The sequence below is a fragment of the Euwallacea fornicatus genome, chromosome 13, assembly GCF_040115645.1.
Source record: "Euwallacea fornicatus isolate EFF26 chromosome 13, ASM4011564v1, whole genome shotgun sequence".
In the NCBI taxonomy this organism is placed as follows: domain Eukaryota; kingdom Metazoa; phylum Arthropoda; class Insecta; order Coleoptera; family Curculionidae; genus Euwallacea; species Euwallacea fornicatus.
Window position 1 is genome coordinate 1,806,477 of NC_089553.1, and position 17,889 is coordinate 1,824,365.

General features: G+C 34.3%; 2 protein-coding genes and 1 long non-coding RNA gene across 7 annotated transcripts in view; 1 reads left to right on the forward strand and 2 right to left on the reverse strand.

Moving 5' to 3' along the window:
• Window positions 1–17,889, reverse strand: part of osi (orsai) — a 32,741-nt gene that overhangs the window by 13,774 nt on the left and 1,078 nt on the right. The window lies entirely within an intron of this gene.
• Window positions 1,843–5,127, reverse strand: LOC136343205 (uncharacterized). The gene is made up of 2 exons (XR_010732755.1): window positions 4,974–5,127; window positions 1,843–4,900 (listed from the first exon to the last, which is right to left on the reverse strand). It is a non-coding gene; the product is annotated as an uncharacterized lncRNA (long non-coding RNA).
• Syt1 (Synaptotagmin 1) lies at window positions 2,995–17,810 on the forward strand. 5 transcript variants are annotated; one of them, XM_066289766.1, is made up of 11 exons: window positions 2,995–3,141; window positions 4,736–4,890; window positions 5,661–5,768; window positions 5,818–5,957; window positions 6,052–6,147; window positions 7,142–7,336; window positions 7,407–7,583; window positions 15,762–15,879; window positions 15,937–16,070; window positions 16,120–16,351; window positions 16,406–17,810. In XM_066289766.1, exons 2-10 carry the CDS (start codon window positions 4,743–4,745, stop codon window positions 16,309–16,311), a joined length of 1,308 nt encoding a protein of 435 aa, XP_066145863.1. In that variant the 5' UTR covers window positions 2,995–3,141; window positions 4,736–4,742; the 3' UTR covers window positions 16,312–16,351; window positions 16,406–17,810. The 5 variants fall into 5 exon arrangements, with proteins under 5 accessions (XP_066145863.1, XP_066145858.1, XP_066145859.1 ...); XM_066289761.1 differs by lacking the exon at window positions 2,995–3,141 and having other exon boundaries at window positions 4,743–4,962; XM_066289762.1 differs by lacking the exon at window positions 2,995–3,141 and having other exon boundaries at window positions 4,743–4,962; window positions 16,415–17,810.

Sequence of the window (17,889 nt, forward strand, 5' to 3'; positions counted from 1 at the left end):
TACAAAAATGGAATTTTTTTAAAATTTGCTAAAAAAAAGGCTTTGCACCCAATTACACCGGTGCATGATATGCCTCTGATTACAAAATAATATCATAGGGACATTAATACATGGCGGCTTTCACAAAAAAAAAAGTCCCTCACTTTTGGAAGAATGATGGCGTTCAATCTAGATCTAGTTTTTCTAGATCGTTGGTAAAGGCAATCCGTCTAACAGTTTTTTAAAATGTTGACAAGGGGGATTGGAGCAATTTAACTCTCTACTATTTACATAGGGTTTTATTTACGAGTGTCGTGTCAGGATCTATCTGGGAAAAAAATTGTTCGTAATTACCACGGAATATTTCGGGGTACTCATCAAATGAGTTTAATTTCCCCGAAGTTCTCAGTTTTCCTTGAATGAGCTACTAAACACATGAAAGCCTGCTTACTACAGTTGCATACTTTCATCTCTATTTGTAGTTAAAAAATGAAAATGGAAATTTTAATAGATAAAAAATATTATATTTGAAACTTGCAACTTACACCTCAGACTGAGTTTAAAGGTAAGGAAGATAAACGCAAGTAGCCGCAACTGGTTTCTTTAAGACTTTCGACCATCAATTTTTTACCATCTTTACGAATCAATATCTTAAAAATAGCTCTAATTACTTCAATGTTTAAAAGTGCTTTTCAACGCAGTGTTCTTCTATACAGAGTGTTGAAAATTAGTAGACACTAATTCACTAACCACAGATTCCTTGAGTAAAAATAATCAAACATTCTTTTTGCGACTGTTTTCTTTGGCCCTTTATACTTACTATAGTGTTGAAGTTGTTAAAAAAAATAGTTTTGTTACTAATTTCGATGTTTTTTGACATATTTTAAAGTGATAAATAGTCCGATGAGCGGTACTTTTCCTATAATTTCAGTAAAAAAATGTTGAAAACAAAGTGGGGAAAATGGGAGGTTGCTGACATGTTTCCTCATCAACTTTTTTTTCACGCACGCTTATGGGGAACATGTTTAGTCTTTTAAGCTAAGTGCTCCTTTATCCTAATTTTTCGATTCTTAGAAAATTTTAATTTACCGCTTACTTTAGAAGATATTCCAGCATATTGTTTTTCAATACATGGTACCCACTTTTCTTTTATATCGGGAATGCATCTTTAAAATCACGATATTTGATATTTCTTCTAGACTTTATTATATATGTATTCATTTTATATACAAATTTATTATCCAATTTTATGCCAATTGCCTCATTTCCGCAAACGGAAAACAATTTTGAAAAATTAAAAATAAATAAAAATACAACTAAATGGCCTGAATGAACCTAAATTAAATGTTTAATATACCTAATTGCCCCCTTCTTGAATGCATACCTAAACCCTTGTATAACTTATTAAGAGACAATAAGCTGGAATATCTTTTAAAGTAGGCGGTAAATTAAAGTTTTACAAGAATTAAAAAAAATTACATAAAGGAACATTTAATTTAAAAAATAAATACGTACACCATTGGCGTTCGCAAAGAAAGTAAGGAGAGAAGGGGGGTGTATCAACGGCCCCCATTTTCCCCACTCTGGTTTTAATTTTTTTTCCAAATTATACAAAAAGTTCAAATCAGCAAATTGAGCATCACTGCAAAAATGTCATTAAAATATATCAATAAACACCAAAGTCATTAACAATTTTAATAACTTCAACACTTTGTACAGTTAGTATAAAATGCCAAAGAAAAAAGTTGCATATGGAAAGTTTAATTATTTTCGCTCAAGAAATCGATGGTTAGCAGATTGCCCTACTAATTTACGAAACCCTGTATTTATGTGGAGGGTTTGCTTTTTTAGAATGAAACCTAATTTTATATTCTACAGTGTTTAATAAAATAAGAAATATAGCTCAAAAGAATTATAACTCAACCACTTAAGACAAAGTATAAAATTGAGTTAATTAAATAAAATCTATTTTTTGGCCACAGTGACGAAAAAACCACATTCTACATGTCCGTATTTGTGCCTGCTTCATTAGTGTCCTTTTTCTTATTACACATAAATAATATAATTTAATCATCCTTGATACTTCTGAAACTTGAGTTTAAGTCAGAGGTGGAAGGTAACCTTTTTTGTTTATGCATTAATTCTAGTTATAATTCTATTGACAATAATAACAATGATAATGATGATGACGATAATAATAGTAATAATAGCAGTAACAATAGTCGTAATAATACTAATTTGGGCTAACGTGTTCCAAATTCAGTTATTTTATCAATGAGTAATGCCTGCCATCTAGTGTCAAAAGGAAAATTGAAGTAAAAATATACAGAAAACTATCTGAATGGAACATTGATTTGCAGGGTAGCTGCAGTGTCTAGATTACAGGATTATATGTACGAACATTAGCTCCATCTACAGGTGTCCAGTTAGATTCAATAGCAAAAGCCTGGATATTAACAATAATTTATCCAGCCAGAGTTTTTGTTTCATTAACTACTCTCCCTTTGAGGGAGAAATGATGATGATGATGATATAAATCACTAACTTTAATTCAGACCTCAAAATGAACCTGATTGTATTAGACATTTCATCAATTACATATTTCTCTTTATCGTGAACAGTTCCAGCAAGACCTAAACAAGTCTTGCTTACCCACATTATCCCGCCCACTTCTTCTGATCATTGACAAATTATAAAAAAAAATTAGTTCCCACAGGACCATGCGCCTGAAAACTACGATAAGAGCAGTTTTTGCGAGTATTACGTTGGAGCTACCCACGCACCCCTAATCATATGTAATAAATGAGTTTTGGTTCTTTATCATCACCATAGTCATATTCCGCGCTGAGCTTGCTATAGCCGAAAGATTTCGACACAGAAACGCCATTAAAGGCCTTGATTTAACCGTGGCGTAATAAATCGTGGAAAAGTGGAAAATCTCTCCAAGAGCTGTCCTGCGTGAAAGCAGCAAAGGTATCGATCTCCAGAGTCTGGCAGGGTGCTGTCGGTAGCCATATTGCCTGCTGTTAATCGTCGAACGCGTAACCGAAAATCTCGATTGAAAATCCAAGAAAAATTGGTGAAACTCGTGCCAGATCTCAAGAATAATGTTGCGACATTTCTAAGACCTCTTCATCAAGGAGTAGTAAAGCCTCCGTAAAGGTAGGTGTTGTAACTTCTTGTACGTTCAGACTTACATAAGTAAGATATATTATAAAGACAACAATAATTCGTTTAACTTGAGAAAGTGAGGATGAAAAAAGCTTCTAATAAGGTTTCATGCGAAATCAGCAGAAGTGCAATTGCAAGAAGGGGGCCACGTTTGATGCTAGTTTTGTCAGTGAACTATATCGATTTTCCCCAAAAAAACCTCTTGAATTTTCATGCAGAGATGGTATCGACCTCTTAATACCAAGAGGTTCGGGATTCCTGAGGTTAAGCTGACAACAAAGAACAAAGATTTTTTATCAATGACCCAATTAGGGAATGAGGATGAGGCATTGTGGAAGTAATTTAATTGTCGTTTTAGACAAATATTAATTTGTGTTCCAAACGTCCAGAGCCATCACCAAGTGCCATCAATAGGAGACAAACCGATTAGGCTAGTACTCAGCAGAATCTTCACGCTGCAAAGACACAGACATTCTATTTGCTTGGAAAATCTACATCGAAGCGTACATCGAATGGTGCTTCTACACCGGAGGTCATAAATCGGTAGAATCAAGAAAGATGTAACAGCAATCCAATGCAAATAATAATGTCTAATATCATTAGACTTTACTGAAAGCTATATAGGGAAAATATGAAGTTTAAGGGTTCGAAATATACAGTGTGCTCATAATCATATAAATTCTCAAATATAAAATAGTTAAAAATTCATTTTGCTTAAATAATTGCCAGAATATGGCCGCCTATTGCTGTGCATCTTTGTCTAAGGCACTGCGAAATGTCATAATAAGCTCAAAAATCGGCCATTTTTTTCTTTCTTTGGAAGAGAGTAATTAAATACTGAGTTTATATGGGGTAATTAATGATGGAAATAATCTGGTGAAACATGTTTTTTCAATTTAAATTGTGATAAGCTATTCACCTTTAACCAATTGCAGGTGAAAGCTTAACAAGCTGACTTTTGAGGCTTTAAATTTAGCTTCCAACTGAGGCACTTTCATAAAAATTTACGTACTCCGTAAAATAATTTATTCTCCCTTTTGTGTTAATAAACCAAAAGACCATAAAAGTTTAGGTTTTTTTTTAAAGATTTTTACCTAGTTCCAATGGGAAGAAAATCGAAAATATGGAATTTAATTAATGACATTTGCATTCACGACAATCGCCGTTATAAAACAATTGAGCGATGAAAAATAATGGCCGCAAACCGCGAGCACGCCATTGGTCCTAAAATGACATTATCAGATCTTGACATTTTAGTGTTTTGTTTTTAGCTTGAATAAGGCATTTTTTCGCAATCTCTCTTGGTCGGGAAGAAATATTTCGAAAAATAACAAATCTACCTTCGCACATTTAACCAATTATAGAGGGTAGCTCTAATAATGACCATGCAGGCACGCACTGTCTTTTTTTATACAGAGTTTCTCATATTTATCCTTTACTTAACGAAACTATATGTTAATTGTGCATCATTAATGGTGGGATACACTGTAATAGTAAGAATTGCTTAGGCTGAAAAAAGAAGCCACTTTTTTCAGCATAAACAGTTAAAAATTTGCGCAATACTCAAATTAAATTCTTGTTTTAGAACCAAAATGGCTCCACGCGTAAGCAACCTCCACAAGAGGGCGGTGCCTGAACCCCCTCGCGAGACTGGTGGCACCACCGAGGAGCTCCCTAAACCATCGGATACGAAGTTGGATGTGTCGAGTACGAGGCCTCCCTCTGGCGTATCGGGAGAAGGTCCTCATATCTTTAATAATAGATCATATCATCCATCTCACGGTCGTACAACCCCATCGGTACCAGGTAGAGGTAAAACTTACTAAGCGTTTGTTGCACACACTATTAATATTATACAGACTCGAACACTATTCACTATAATTAACACTTATAATTAGTGTCGCTTAGTAAAAGTGCATGTGATGGTAGAACTTTGGATTTTTTAGAATGGTACCATGGATTGAACGACCTTCGCTACGAATTTTCGCCACTTTACTTATTTGGCGTTTGGGTAGAGGATCCACTTAATAGGTTCAAAGAATACTTATTGACCTACCAATGCATTTATGTTCCCTAATTAAATTTGCTTGTTACAATCCACGCCATTGTTGTTAAACAACTAAATAGATTAACGTAATGCTTATATAATAATTGGTCAAAAAACATTAAAATTAGTAGACCAAATTTTAACGAACTTTGTCCCTGTCTAGCTTTTTTTGATTACCAGGCCTGGTCGAGACAAACTCGAATCTATCGTTTGGCTCAAAATGCCCGCATATCTCCCCTGGTAAAGTAAAGAAGCACTAAACACACTCATTACACTGCAATTATACAAGAGCTTAAACTCAACCAGCACACTTACACTGCACATCCCAAAATGAGCGACAACGAAGACAATTCTGAGGAAAAGGGCCCTCACACTTTGAAATGGTACCCCCTGTTTCAATACAGTGTGATTGGGGCCTGGTTCTCGTGCATGGATTTCACACACGTGCTGTTGTATGTTACAGAAATTAAACCCACCGAGGGGAGCGTTACCAACGAGGTGAAAGACGTCCTGGAGACCGTCCGCAAAGAGGCTCATATGGAGAGATGGGAATTAGTTACCGTTCTTATTGGTAAAGTTTTTAACCTTTTTACATTTAGCGTATTTAAACGTTTTTGTAGCTGTGTGTGCGATAATCTTGGGAATATGCTTCTGCTGCATAAGAAGATGCTTCCGAAAGCGGCGATCGAAGGACAAAAAGGGCATGAAAGGGGCAGACCTAAAATCGATTAACTTATTAGGTTCTTCCTACAAGGAGCAGGTATTTAATTCGATCGGTTTCAGGTTGAGATGTACAGATATACAATGTATTTTATCAAAGTTTTATTCATTTTACAGAGCATTGTTATTTTTAGGTACAGCCCGACATGGACGAACTAACGGCGAATGCTGAGGAACCTGATGAGGGCGAGAAACCAGAGATTCAGAAACTTGGAAAACTACAATTTAAGGTATAGCGATAACAAGGAAGTTTAAGCCAGTTTTGTTTAATTTTGTGCTTTATTTATTTTCTTAGTCAGTGAATTAAAAATTATTTATGCATTTGTTTTATTATTGAGACTGTCCATCGCCATTTCAAGTTCTTATTTCAATATTTTTTCCCTTAGTGAAAATGGCAATTTTGAGTAGTAACCAAGTTGGAAAAAATGCTAATTTATATAACGAGTAGATTTCCGATTGTGAAAAGGGTACGAATTACATAATGTCGTGGTTTCCTAATGTGTTTGATACAAGATTTTTTTTAATAATTTTAACTTGCATGTAACATATGTATATTGTACTTTTTATCATCATTTAAAAAAAGTGAATTTTTTCCTTATAACTTACCATCGTCTGTTGAAAAAAGTAAACCATTTCGAAACTACAAACGGCTTTAGAAGTGTCAATTTAAATATCAAACTAGATTTGTTTGCATTCGTACGTATATTTTTGGTAGATATAAAATTTTCTTCTTTTTCCTTCGTTTTCTCTTTTCTTACATATGCCTTCCTCATGCAAGCTACATGAGTAACATGGAAAGTTATATGGGAAAAATTTTTAATAAAATCAGTTTTTATAGTTATTTAAAAGAAATATTTGAATAAGGGATATGTGTTAGGGAGATGTTTTCATCGAACGGCAAAATTAAGAAAAATCATATATTTAATTCATTAAGAAATGCTATTTTTTGTAACTCCTGTCATATTGCGGGACTTCACTTGACTCGTTCGCAAACTCCCACTAATTAACACACTTGTATGTTAAGTACCCGTAACAATACGAGTGTGTTAGCACTGGTTTTAGCGACTATTGTCTGCGTGGGTAATGTTTACCTTCGTACTGAGTTATGGGAAACGAAACAAAGGCTATACCGTAATGGAGGTTTGCTTCTTTTGTTATTATACGACACTGCTTTTCGAGAGATAATCAGTTTTCCGGCTATATTTAAAACTCTTCGTATTTCAGCTTGAATACGACTTCAATCAAAACAGCTTATCAGTGACGGTAATCCAGGCTGAAGACCTTCCTGCTCTGGACATGGGAGGTACCTCTGATCCCTACGTCAAGGTCTATCTTCTTCCAGATAAAAAAAAGAAATTCGAAACCAAAGTCCACAGGAAAACCCTCAATCCCGTGTTCAATGAAACCTTCGTTTTCAAGGTAACTCGAATACGATAAGGCGTAACGTTATAAACACAGTATGTCTTCACCATAAAATCGACAATTTTAGGGTATTCCCTACGCTGAGGCAATGAACAAGACTTTGGTGTTTGCCATATTCGATTTTGATCGTTTCTCTAAGCACGATCAGATTGGAGAGGTGAAAGTTCCATTATGTCAGATAGATTTGGCACAGACCATCGAAGAATGGAGAGAACTGCAAAGCGTCGAAGGAGAAGGTGGCCAGGTGATATCATTTTATTTCCTTCCTCACATTCTACATTTCTACGCAATTTCGTTAATACCCTTGTTGAATAATCTTGGGTGGCATAGAACAACCTACACCCAGTTCGGACCAAAGATGTTGTTTGCAGCAAAGTACACACTTTAATAAACTTGACAATTTCTGCCATCTTCTTCATATACCATAATATGCCTCAGAACTTTCAGAATTTGATGCAACTGTAAAAATTTGATTTGTCGCCTACACTCAAAAATAAGGTATTTTTTTACTAAATGACAATTATAACCATACTGGCAATACTAGGATCTGACAATTTTGACTCGTGACAGAATGTCTACGAGTCAAAAATTTTACGAAGATGTCAGAAATGCGTACCATTTGAGTTATGAAATTCTCTCCCAAATTCAACTTGTACATCGAAAATTCTAGATAATTCCAGTCCAATCTGGATCAGAAAAAAGCGCATGGTCACCATGCGTGCTTTTTAACTTGTAAATTATATTTATCTGCATAACCATAAAATGAATCGATAATTTTCAATGCACTTGTTATGCAACATATGATTATTTACTTAATGAAACTTCCCGCAGTGTATACATGCAAAATGAGATAAAATCATTGTTCATCAAATTATATGCCCTTTTCGACGTCTATTTATATTTTTATTTTACCATTTTTCTCAATAATGAAATTTACAGGGTAAACTAGAACGAAGAGATCGTGTCAACAACATAAATTAGAGATTCCAAAAACTTAACACATTTAGAGTCCAAGTCATAATTTATGAAATGGTATCATAAGTAGGTACCAATTAAAGATGCTCAGTCTTTTTCTACATGTCTCAGACTGTGACTAACCTGAACTTGATTTTTTCGTCACTACGAAAAGCCTTCAAAAGGTGCCTCACTGGTGTTCTGGTGATACGGTAGGTTGGGGTCCATTGAAGCACCTACCCACTTTTGTTTTTGCTCTGATCTTTCCCTGGTCTTCAATTGCTACATCTTTTTGCTAATTTCTAACCAACTCACCCTATGTTACTTTCTGCATGGCTACTTCAAGATGTTCGCTATTCTTGAGCAATCCGCACTTATTCTTATTTCATCTTGCATTTTCATAAAAATCAGGTTTACATTGAAAGTTTGTAGGACTAATTCATTGGTAGATTAGGTTATGGTTGTGGGTTGGTGTGAGTTGGCAGTCCTCCAGTTGAATTTCGCCACTTGGCCCATATGACGTCATTCAATTCGTTTTCCTGCTCGTCCTGTTTTGAGGACTTCTCTAAATTTAACCCATTTGCCCTCAGCATTTGCCCCTCGCGTTTTCCACCCATTGCTGATCCAGTCTCGTACCTCTCTCACTGTAGGGCAGAACGATGACAAACGCGGTAATACTCGGGCTCGGGGGCGGAGGCATCCATTTTAATCTGAAGTAGGCATTTTCAACATCTAATTAAATAGTTTTTAATTTTCAATTTTTTAATCATTTTTATTAGACATAAATTATTCCAAAAATTTGATATTCAGACTTCCTTTTTTCTCGTTTCGGACCTCAATTATGAGTTGTGTGGCCCTAAATGTGTTAAATTTTAAAAATGGGCCTCTAAAGAAATTTTATACAGGTATCACCGGCTTAAGTTGGAACATAATAATTGTACAAGTTGGAGGAGGACCGCATAAGGTTTAATATGCCTCCAACAAAGACCAGCAACAAAGTGGGCGGAATCGATCCAGTTAGAGTTCGTACTTCTGTAGATGTTTAGATTCGTACCGATTTCGCTTCCTCCGCGGTGATAGATTTTTTTTACATCACAGCAAAAACCAGCTGCATATACAAATAAGAGCAAAAAATCCAAAACACGATAATTCTGCCCGTTGAAATCGAAATTCCTCATATGCTTCACCCACACTGATCAGTTTATTTATTTTCCGATGTCCTTTTAAACGATAAACTAATCGTTTTAGTCTTCGGCTCACCAAAAGATCACAAACAAATATCAGCGAATCCATATCATCGTATTCATACATGAAGTACTTAAGTTATGCCATAATGGGGAAATGTATGACAACTTAGAAATAAATAAAGCTTCGAAACTTATTTAATCAATTACTAAAACATGTCAGTAAAAGTCCTAAAATCACAAGAGATCTGCAACTGGGTCTGAACTGACTCCGCCCACTTCGTTGGTGGTCTATGTCGGACCCATGTTAAAACTTATGCGATCATTTTCGCATTTGCAGAATTCCCATGTTCCGACTCCAACTGATGATAAACGAACATACAGCCTGTCCGGTTTTCGTTGGACAGCGGCTGTATCTGGGTAAGTAGAGCAAGTAGCAACTTCGCAAAAAAAAAATTATTACTAATGTGACTATGAGAAATCTCTGGAAAATATTTTCAGCTTCGTGAAATCGCCGTAAGGGGGCGTAGTAGAGACGGTAGTTTCTTAAAATCGACAAATCTATACTAAGTCACTAGTAAAAACCTACACTTTTCCCGAAAGACGCATTTCAATATTTTTTTTCGCTTTTGACTTACTGATAAATAACTGAATTGAAATGCGCCTTTCGGGAAAAGTGTAGGTTTTTTAAAGCTCTACAAGATGGGCTTATGAAAATAGTATAGTTCCATTTGACTTATTAAAGAAAAATGAAGAAAACCGCTATTACCTGAAAGAATGCCCTCTAGCGATTTTGTTCTAGACTATGGATTTTTGGTCAATGTGGATATTAAATCGGCTTATAATTCCTTCACAATGAAGTACAGAATCACTGAAATCGGATAATTAGAAACAGAGATATGATTGTTTGAATTTAAAATGATTTATCAGCTTCCCTCACTTTTATTATGTAAGTTATGAAATTATGTGTCGAACAAAAAAGTTTCAGAATGATGTAATCTTATTGATAGTAAATTAAAATGTGTTACTTAACTAGTGACTTAGTACAGATTTGTCGATTTTAAGGAACTACCGTCCCTACTACGCCCCCTAACGGTGATTTCACGAAGCTGAAAATTTTTTCCCGAGATTTCTCATAGTCACATTAGTAATAAATTTCTTTTCCGAAGTTGCTACTTGCTCTACTTACTGAGATACAGCCGCTGTCCAACGAAAACCGGACAAGCTGTAAATTGGTTGTTTTTTATTACGCAATTTGCCCTTTCTGGTTTACCTTGCACATTTCACTGACATGTAGAAGATGCCTAAATAAAAATTAAAGTTCACGTCGAGAAGAGGATTCTTTAATATGTAATTCAATAAAGAATGAATTTATTTTGTCCTCTATGTATTCACTGCGTAGGCAGTTGCATCAAATTTTTGATTATCTCGTTCAATCGCTGTAATTTTGACTTTAGTAGATCAAACGTTTCCTATATTATATATTTACTGCACTCGAAACGACTTAGGCATCTCACAACTTTTTTTTAGTAGACTCTTCATTCAGAAGCTTTAAAGCTGGCGACTTAAACTTGTTAACTGATAGTGCAGTTGCTTTTTCTTAATATTTAAAAGTTACAGCAGTCTAAGAAACGAAAGACTCTGTCCTAGACGCGACCCTTCACATTAACCTGGTCAATTTAACATTTTCCTATAAAACTGCGTTTTAAATTGGCCAAGTTATACAAGTTTACACTCTGTGACTGAAAGCAGTGGACATTTTATATTGACGTAAAATATTTTCTCTTTTTCCTAATATTATCTCGTTCTGCTTTGATTGGCTGTGTTTCTGGTTGTGCCCGGCGCATTTGTGCATGATCTGCTTCCAATACGATCACTTTACTGTTCACGTAAGTATATTTCATCATTTATGGTCTTTCAGTGCTGGATCTCCCATCTGCGTCAATGGGAGATCTTGCATCACCTCCTCATTTATGTCACAGCAAATAAGCGTTAGATGAGCCGATCTAAGCTCAATTTGTAAAGTTAACTTATAGTGCTTATTTGCCTCTTAACTTATTACATTGTAGTGTTAACTAATTTAAAAGTTAGGGGCAAAATTCCTTGCTAATCGATCATTTTTTTGGCGAAGACTTTGGCCCTTCTTCTTGCATATTTTTCTAAACCTTTTCAAATATATTTATTCATGTTGATATCGACACAATTTTATACCTATCATGCTATAAAAATTGTATCTAAAATATTGGCTTGTCTGCATTTAATTAATCACATAAATTAGGGATCATTAATTTAAGGTTACAAAACATACACTTTAGGCCTTATTAAAACGAGATTATTCTGTTTTAGCCCGATTAGGCAGTGATGTCTTCTGATGGACACTTAACAGACCAAACACTTCAATGCATAACTTTTCAATATTTCCCTCTTTTAATAAGAAATTGAAAACTACACATACAAAAATATCTGGATAAAATGGAGAATGTAATTTTGCTCAGGATATTCAGTCATAGGTGTCTGTTTCTGGAGCTCGATAATGGGAGTCTCTCTAACCATAAAACATACGAGGTCGGTTGTTTTAGGCAAAGTGGCGCAATATGAAATAATGCCGTCTTAAAATTTACAAAACTCCCATGACTTTCGAAAAAAACTGAAATTTGAGATTTTAAAAAAAATTTTCCAAATTTTATTCAGTCAAGTAATTCAAACCGATTGACATTTACATTTCGTCACTGTAACTTTTCTTCTTCTTCTTCATCTTGGCTTTTCAATTTTCGGTAACCATCAACTATGTGTTTTGTTATAAGCGCCATCTTGGATTTTACTTTTTCAAAATCAACTTTTGTTCTAATTACAATGATTTATCGCATGTTAAGCTTCGGTCTTGCAGTTTGGTAGATATATAAATCCTATTTTCGCAGAATGCTTTGGAAATAATAAAATAAGTAACGAGTAAATAAGAAAAATTATAAAAGATGTTCGACAAGTTTGCTTCCAAATACTGCTCTATGCACCTTCTTAAATTCTACATTGATCTAAAACGTCTCTTATTCGAATTTTGGTCCTTAAGCTGTCATGATGTTCTTTCGCAGCTTGTTAATATCGGTGGGTACAGATTTATAAATGAAATTCCCCATAAACAATAATTAAATGAGGAAAGGTCCGGTAAACATGCCGGCCAACGTGTCTTTATTGTTTGAAACTAATCTACCAGGAAATAGAGACCTAGACATAGTACCAAACTTGACTAAGTTTCTATGAAGAAACAGAAAATGTTTTTTACTGATTATTGCCTTTCTAAGTACTGCTGTACATTTCTATGGAAAGCACAATTCCTAACATTATCTCGTGTTTTTCCACTTGATAGAGACGTTTTGTTCAGAAATTTACCCTCATTTTTTAACTGTACCTGACGTGAAGCCAAATTCAATAAAATTATCGAAAGTATCTATATAAAACAAAAGCGTGGATGTTATTTTCTAGGAATTCTTTGCCAAAACAAAATTTTTTGTATTGGTACCAAACCGGAAGTCTGAATTCCAACACGTAATTCATAATAGTAATCAGAAAAAAAGCTGAATTTAAAAACGTGAAAGCTTAACATGACGTCCATAAGAAAAAAACAAAGTTGATGAAGATTGCGAAAAATCGAAACATCGCATTTTAAATATGACATGAACACGTGGAAAAAAATCACATTGATTAAGTGTTAATAATTCTGAATGACCCTGTTAAATAAACTGACGAAAAAATAAAAACCTTTTTACACATTTTTAGATTTTTTCGAAAATCTCCGAAAACCATCGGATTTTCTTTTATTTTAAGGTGGCACGTTTTTGAACTCCAAAATGCGCAGATTTGTCGTAATTTAACCGACTTCATGTCCTTTATGGTTATTGAAATTCCCAGAACACAGAAACGGATACTTCATGGTGGACTGCAATATTAACCAAAACCAACTGCTGATGATAAATTTTCAATTTTTTGATGCTGAAAAATCGATTTTGAACGAATACTTTGTTAATAGAAGTTTCCGCAAAGTTTTCTCATAAAGTTTTAAACTGGAAATTCAAGGAAATGGCTGAAAGTTCGATTTAAAAATTGGTTTTGTTCGATTTTTCGCGTGTTTGCCGCTATCGTTCCTTCGCCGTGAACCTGACGCCACCAAGAGAAGTCAATCAAAGCTTTAACCATCAAACTAGCGCAGAAACTATAATTGATGTAGTGCCTTTTTCGAGGTACTTTTTCTACGAAATGCGTTTAGCACATCTGCTTTTAACGCAAAAATATATACCCCAAATCGCCAACCCGTCGAAAGCACATACTATACCTTTTATACCGTGCGGCTCTAAATTGTCACTCCCCCCCCCCCTTCCCCCCTCCCACCCCCTATAACTTTATCACAAATTATTGTTTATCAAATATATAAAAGTCGTATTAAATATAACAAAAATATAATCTTCTGACGTTTTTTTTTTTTTTAATTGTTGCCTACGTCACAGACACCCCAAAATAGACGATTTTTCAAATTGAAATATATGTTAAATGGCACTTCAAATTAAAGGTTTTTTAAAATTACATTCAATGGTATTTTGCGATTCAAAATCTACCGATTAGTTTTCGAGAAATATGGCTATAATTTTTTCATACCATACAAAATCAGTTACATAATACGTAAACAATGAAAATCTTGTGTGTTGATGGAAAATTGGTATATTTCTTATTTTGTGTTCAGAAACAGTCTTTAGCTTGAAAAAAAACGTAAAAATTTATTTAAAAAAATAAATAAAAGTAACCAAAAATTTTTTGTGAAACCAAAATTAAAAACAATCAACTTCTTATCAACACACAAATTTTTTTATTGTTTACGTACTATTTATCGAAGTCTGTATTTACATGTTTACATTTTTTACCAAATTTTATAGCTGTTTTTTTTTTAACTAACGAATAGATTTTGAACCGAAATCACTATTGAATGTAGTTTTGAAAGACCTTTAAATTGAGGTACCACTTGCTCTATGTTTCAGTTTAAAAAATTATCAATTTTACGCTACCGGTGATGCAAGCAACATTAAAAAAAACGTGAAAAAAAGTTGTTTGTTGTCCTATTGAATGCTACTTTTAAATTTTTAAAAAATAATAATTTGTTGAAAAGTTAGGGGGGAGGTCAATTTAGAACCACACGGTAGACAATGTGTTTTCCCCATACATACTATTTACTGCAAAGATAAAATCGGCACCTTCTAGGTCTCCATTATTGTAAGTAGCTTAAAAAATCTTAGTCCAAAGCACAATAAACTAAAGAATATTTTGGATACAAACAAATCTACTCAAATTTCTCCTAGTCAAACTTCGCACCATCTTGTTTATACTGATCTTATTTCTATACAATTTTCTGCATGAAATTCTTTTTGTTGGCATCTGCATCTCTGGCTGATTTTTCTGAGAGTTTACATTAATTAACTTGGTCGGTAAAAGTTAAGTTTCTGGTGTTTTAAAGAGTGTTCAATAAATCAACATTCAAGTCGATTTAAATAGATTGATACGAAGACTTTCCATTTTTATTGAACGCTGCTATATATTATGCACCGTCCATGTACTTTGTAAAAGCAAGATTTAGGGTGAAATACCAATTGAAATATTGGTGTGTATGCCAATTTTTTTCTTCCAGCATGCCAGCACCGTTAGTTAGATAAACAGCACAGTACATTTCCTCTTTTTTTGGAGCTTTAGTTGCGGAAACAAAGCCTAAAGCTGATGCTTTTAGGTTGTTCCTACAGACTAAAACTTTAGACATTGGCTTTGTTTCCCCAGATAAACACTTCGAGCTATAGTAAGGTTTTGGTGCCACTAACATGTCCGAAGTAAGGTACTTTTTCACATACCAATACGATCAAATCAATTCATCATCTTTTGCTGAACATGTCTATGGTGTACTGTGATAGATTTTTGTCATAAAACTTTGTTTCTTGAGTGAATGATTTTATGAAAATAAGCTGGTTTGAGCTGGGTGTCTCAATCTACAATGCAGACAAATTTTAGATACGATTTAATTTGCTAAAACCCTTTTTTTCAGTGTACCCATCAGTGTTTGTTGCCCCCTAATAACACCTAAGTCTTAATTGCACATGAAACTCTGCAATGTCCTCATCTCACTACAATTGCATTATTGTGTTTTACCTCAATGCCAGTTTTTAAATATAAATGTGACAACTGAGATTTAGATGTGTTAAAAACTGCATACTAAGGAGCTTTAATTCGGCTTACTCCACCATAACTAATTGCAGGACAATAAGTTGGGAGACATTTGTTTCTCCCTGAGATACGTCCCCACTGCTGGAAAACTAACTGTCGTTATCCTGGAAGCCAAAAATCTTAAAAAAATGGACGTTGGTGGATTATCCGGTCAGTCAAAACTATATCTCCACTCTGCTTGAGCTTACTAAAACCTCCTAATTGCAGACCCTTACGTAAAGATCGCATTGATGCAAAACGGAAAGAGGCTCAAGAAGAAGAAGACTAGCATCAAGAAATGCACTCTCAATCCTTACTACAATGAATCATTTACTTTCGAAGTACCTTTCGAACAAATACAGGTAGAAATTGACCAAACCTGAAGTCACATTTACTTATTAATCCCCACAGAAAGTGAACCTGGTCATCACAGTGGTGGACTACGACAGAATTGGCACTTCTGAACCTATAGGAAAAGTTGTATTGGGCTACAATGCGAGTGGAACGGAGCTCCGCCATTGGTCAGACATGCTGGCATCGCCGCGCAGACCCATCGCGCAATGGCACACTCTCAAAGACCCTGAGGATGAGAAAAAGGACTAAGCAGAAACGTCGCCTATTTAACACAGCTACTATATAATGGGTAGGTGCTAGTTTCGTGGCGTCATTCATTTTAGACTTTGAAACGTAATTGCAGATTATTCAGAGCCCCAAAAAACTCGACGAGACCTAGATAACCCTAATTGCCATTTGTTGCTGCGTATGTTTAGTGTACTTAGAGCTGATGATTTTTCCATTTGTGATGATATTAGTTTAGAAGCTTTGTCGCCTATATAGCAGTTCTTCACGGTAATAGAAGCGAACACTACTAAATGCAAATGAGTGCGGAATGAAAAATTTCTAATGGGGAATTTCGACAAGTCGCTCTATAGAAGGTTTGACAAGACAATAGGAACTTATATTAACTGATAGATTATTATCTAGTTGTCTATTTAAATTATATGATATCTATATTGTAAAAATAACGATATATGCACAAAGCTGCAAAATCCAGAGCTGGCTTAGATGCCTGATGCGAGGCTGAAACTTGCCTTCAAATTGGGGTAATGAGCGTCTACGTCCAATCCTGCCAATGGGCGTTTGACTCTGCCTCCGGCATTAAAATTAAGGAAAAATCGTTCAAACTTCATATCATCGCTGAGCTTAAATTCATCTGTCAAGACTATATAGAAAAAATATAATTACATATATGATTAGATCATTCCGAGAAACTTATTACGATATAATATCTTCTTAGTTGCAACATCTTTTGTGAACATCGAGTATGTAAATGTACATATTTAGAGATGTGTTTTTGTTGAGAAATCTTTATCAAGTATTTACATGTAAATACATCTGCCTACTCACCCAGAAATGGTAAGAAAGCACCAGATATACTATAGGTATTAGGACTTTATGTAGGTTTTCATAATAATCATAGGAAGCAAACTAATCATTATCAATGGTAATTTTCTTCTCATAGAGAACTGAGATTTTTGTGACAAAATTCTGAAAATTCAAATTGACCAAAAGTTTGCATTATAGAAATTTGTTTTTCTCTCACGCAAGTTTTTATCAATGTTAACATGCTTCCAAATAAGGAATACCACTAAAACTATACAAATTATTACATAAAGTTTAGAAAAACGTTAGTTTTAGTTCCATAATAGTCAGTTTGTCTCGTTCGAAATTATTACTTTAGAGCTATTTTTGACCTTGATGGAGCTTTAAATATAGAAGGATTTTCATGATTCTTCACTTAGATTACTAGTACCAGGACAAGATAATTTGAAGGGTGTGTATAAAGCTCTTATTGTTATCCAGTTTAAATCCTCACTTTCTACTACCAAAGGTGAGATTATTACGTAGTATATTAGAGCAAAAACCCTAAAGACCACAGCAGTGGTAAATGTATAAACGTGTTAATGTATCATTTTTGACTTATTGTAATTGTTCTTTAGTTACAATTTATAAGTTTAAGTGACTAGTGTTATTTTAAAATGAACAATAAAAATAAATATAAAATAATAATTGTAAAATTTAAAATAAACTGTGGCAATCTTTTGCTCTTGTTAAAGTGTTAGACAAAATAAACCATATCACCTTCCCTGTTGACCACAAATGTATTATTTTCCATTAAAA

Bases quoted from the DNA above. Each gene is read 5' to 3' on its own strand.
- Syt1 (XM_066289761.1), top strand. From the start codon at position 4,743: ATGGCTCCACGCGTAAGCAACCTCCACAAGAGGGCGGTGCCTGAACCC. The intron at 7,337-7,406 runs GTAACTCGAATA...CGACAATTTTAG, and splicing joins ATGAAACCTTCGTTTTCAAG to GGTATTCCCTACGCTGAGGC. The intron at 16,071-16,119 runs GTAGAAATTGAC...TAATCCCCACAG, and splicing joins TACCTTTCGAACAAATACAG to AAAGTGAACCTGGTCATCAC.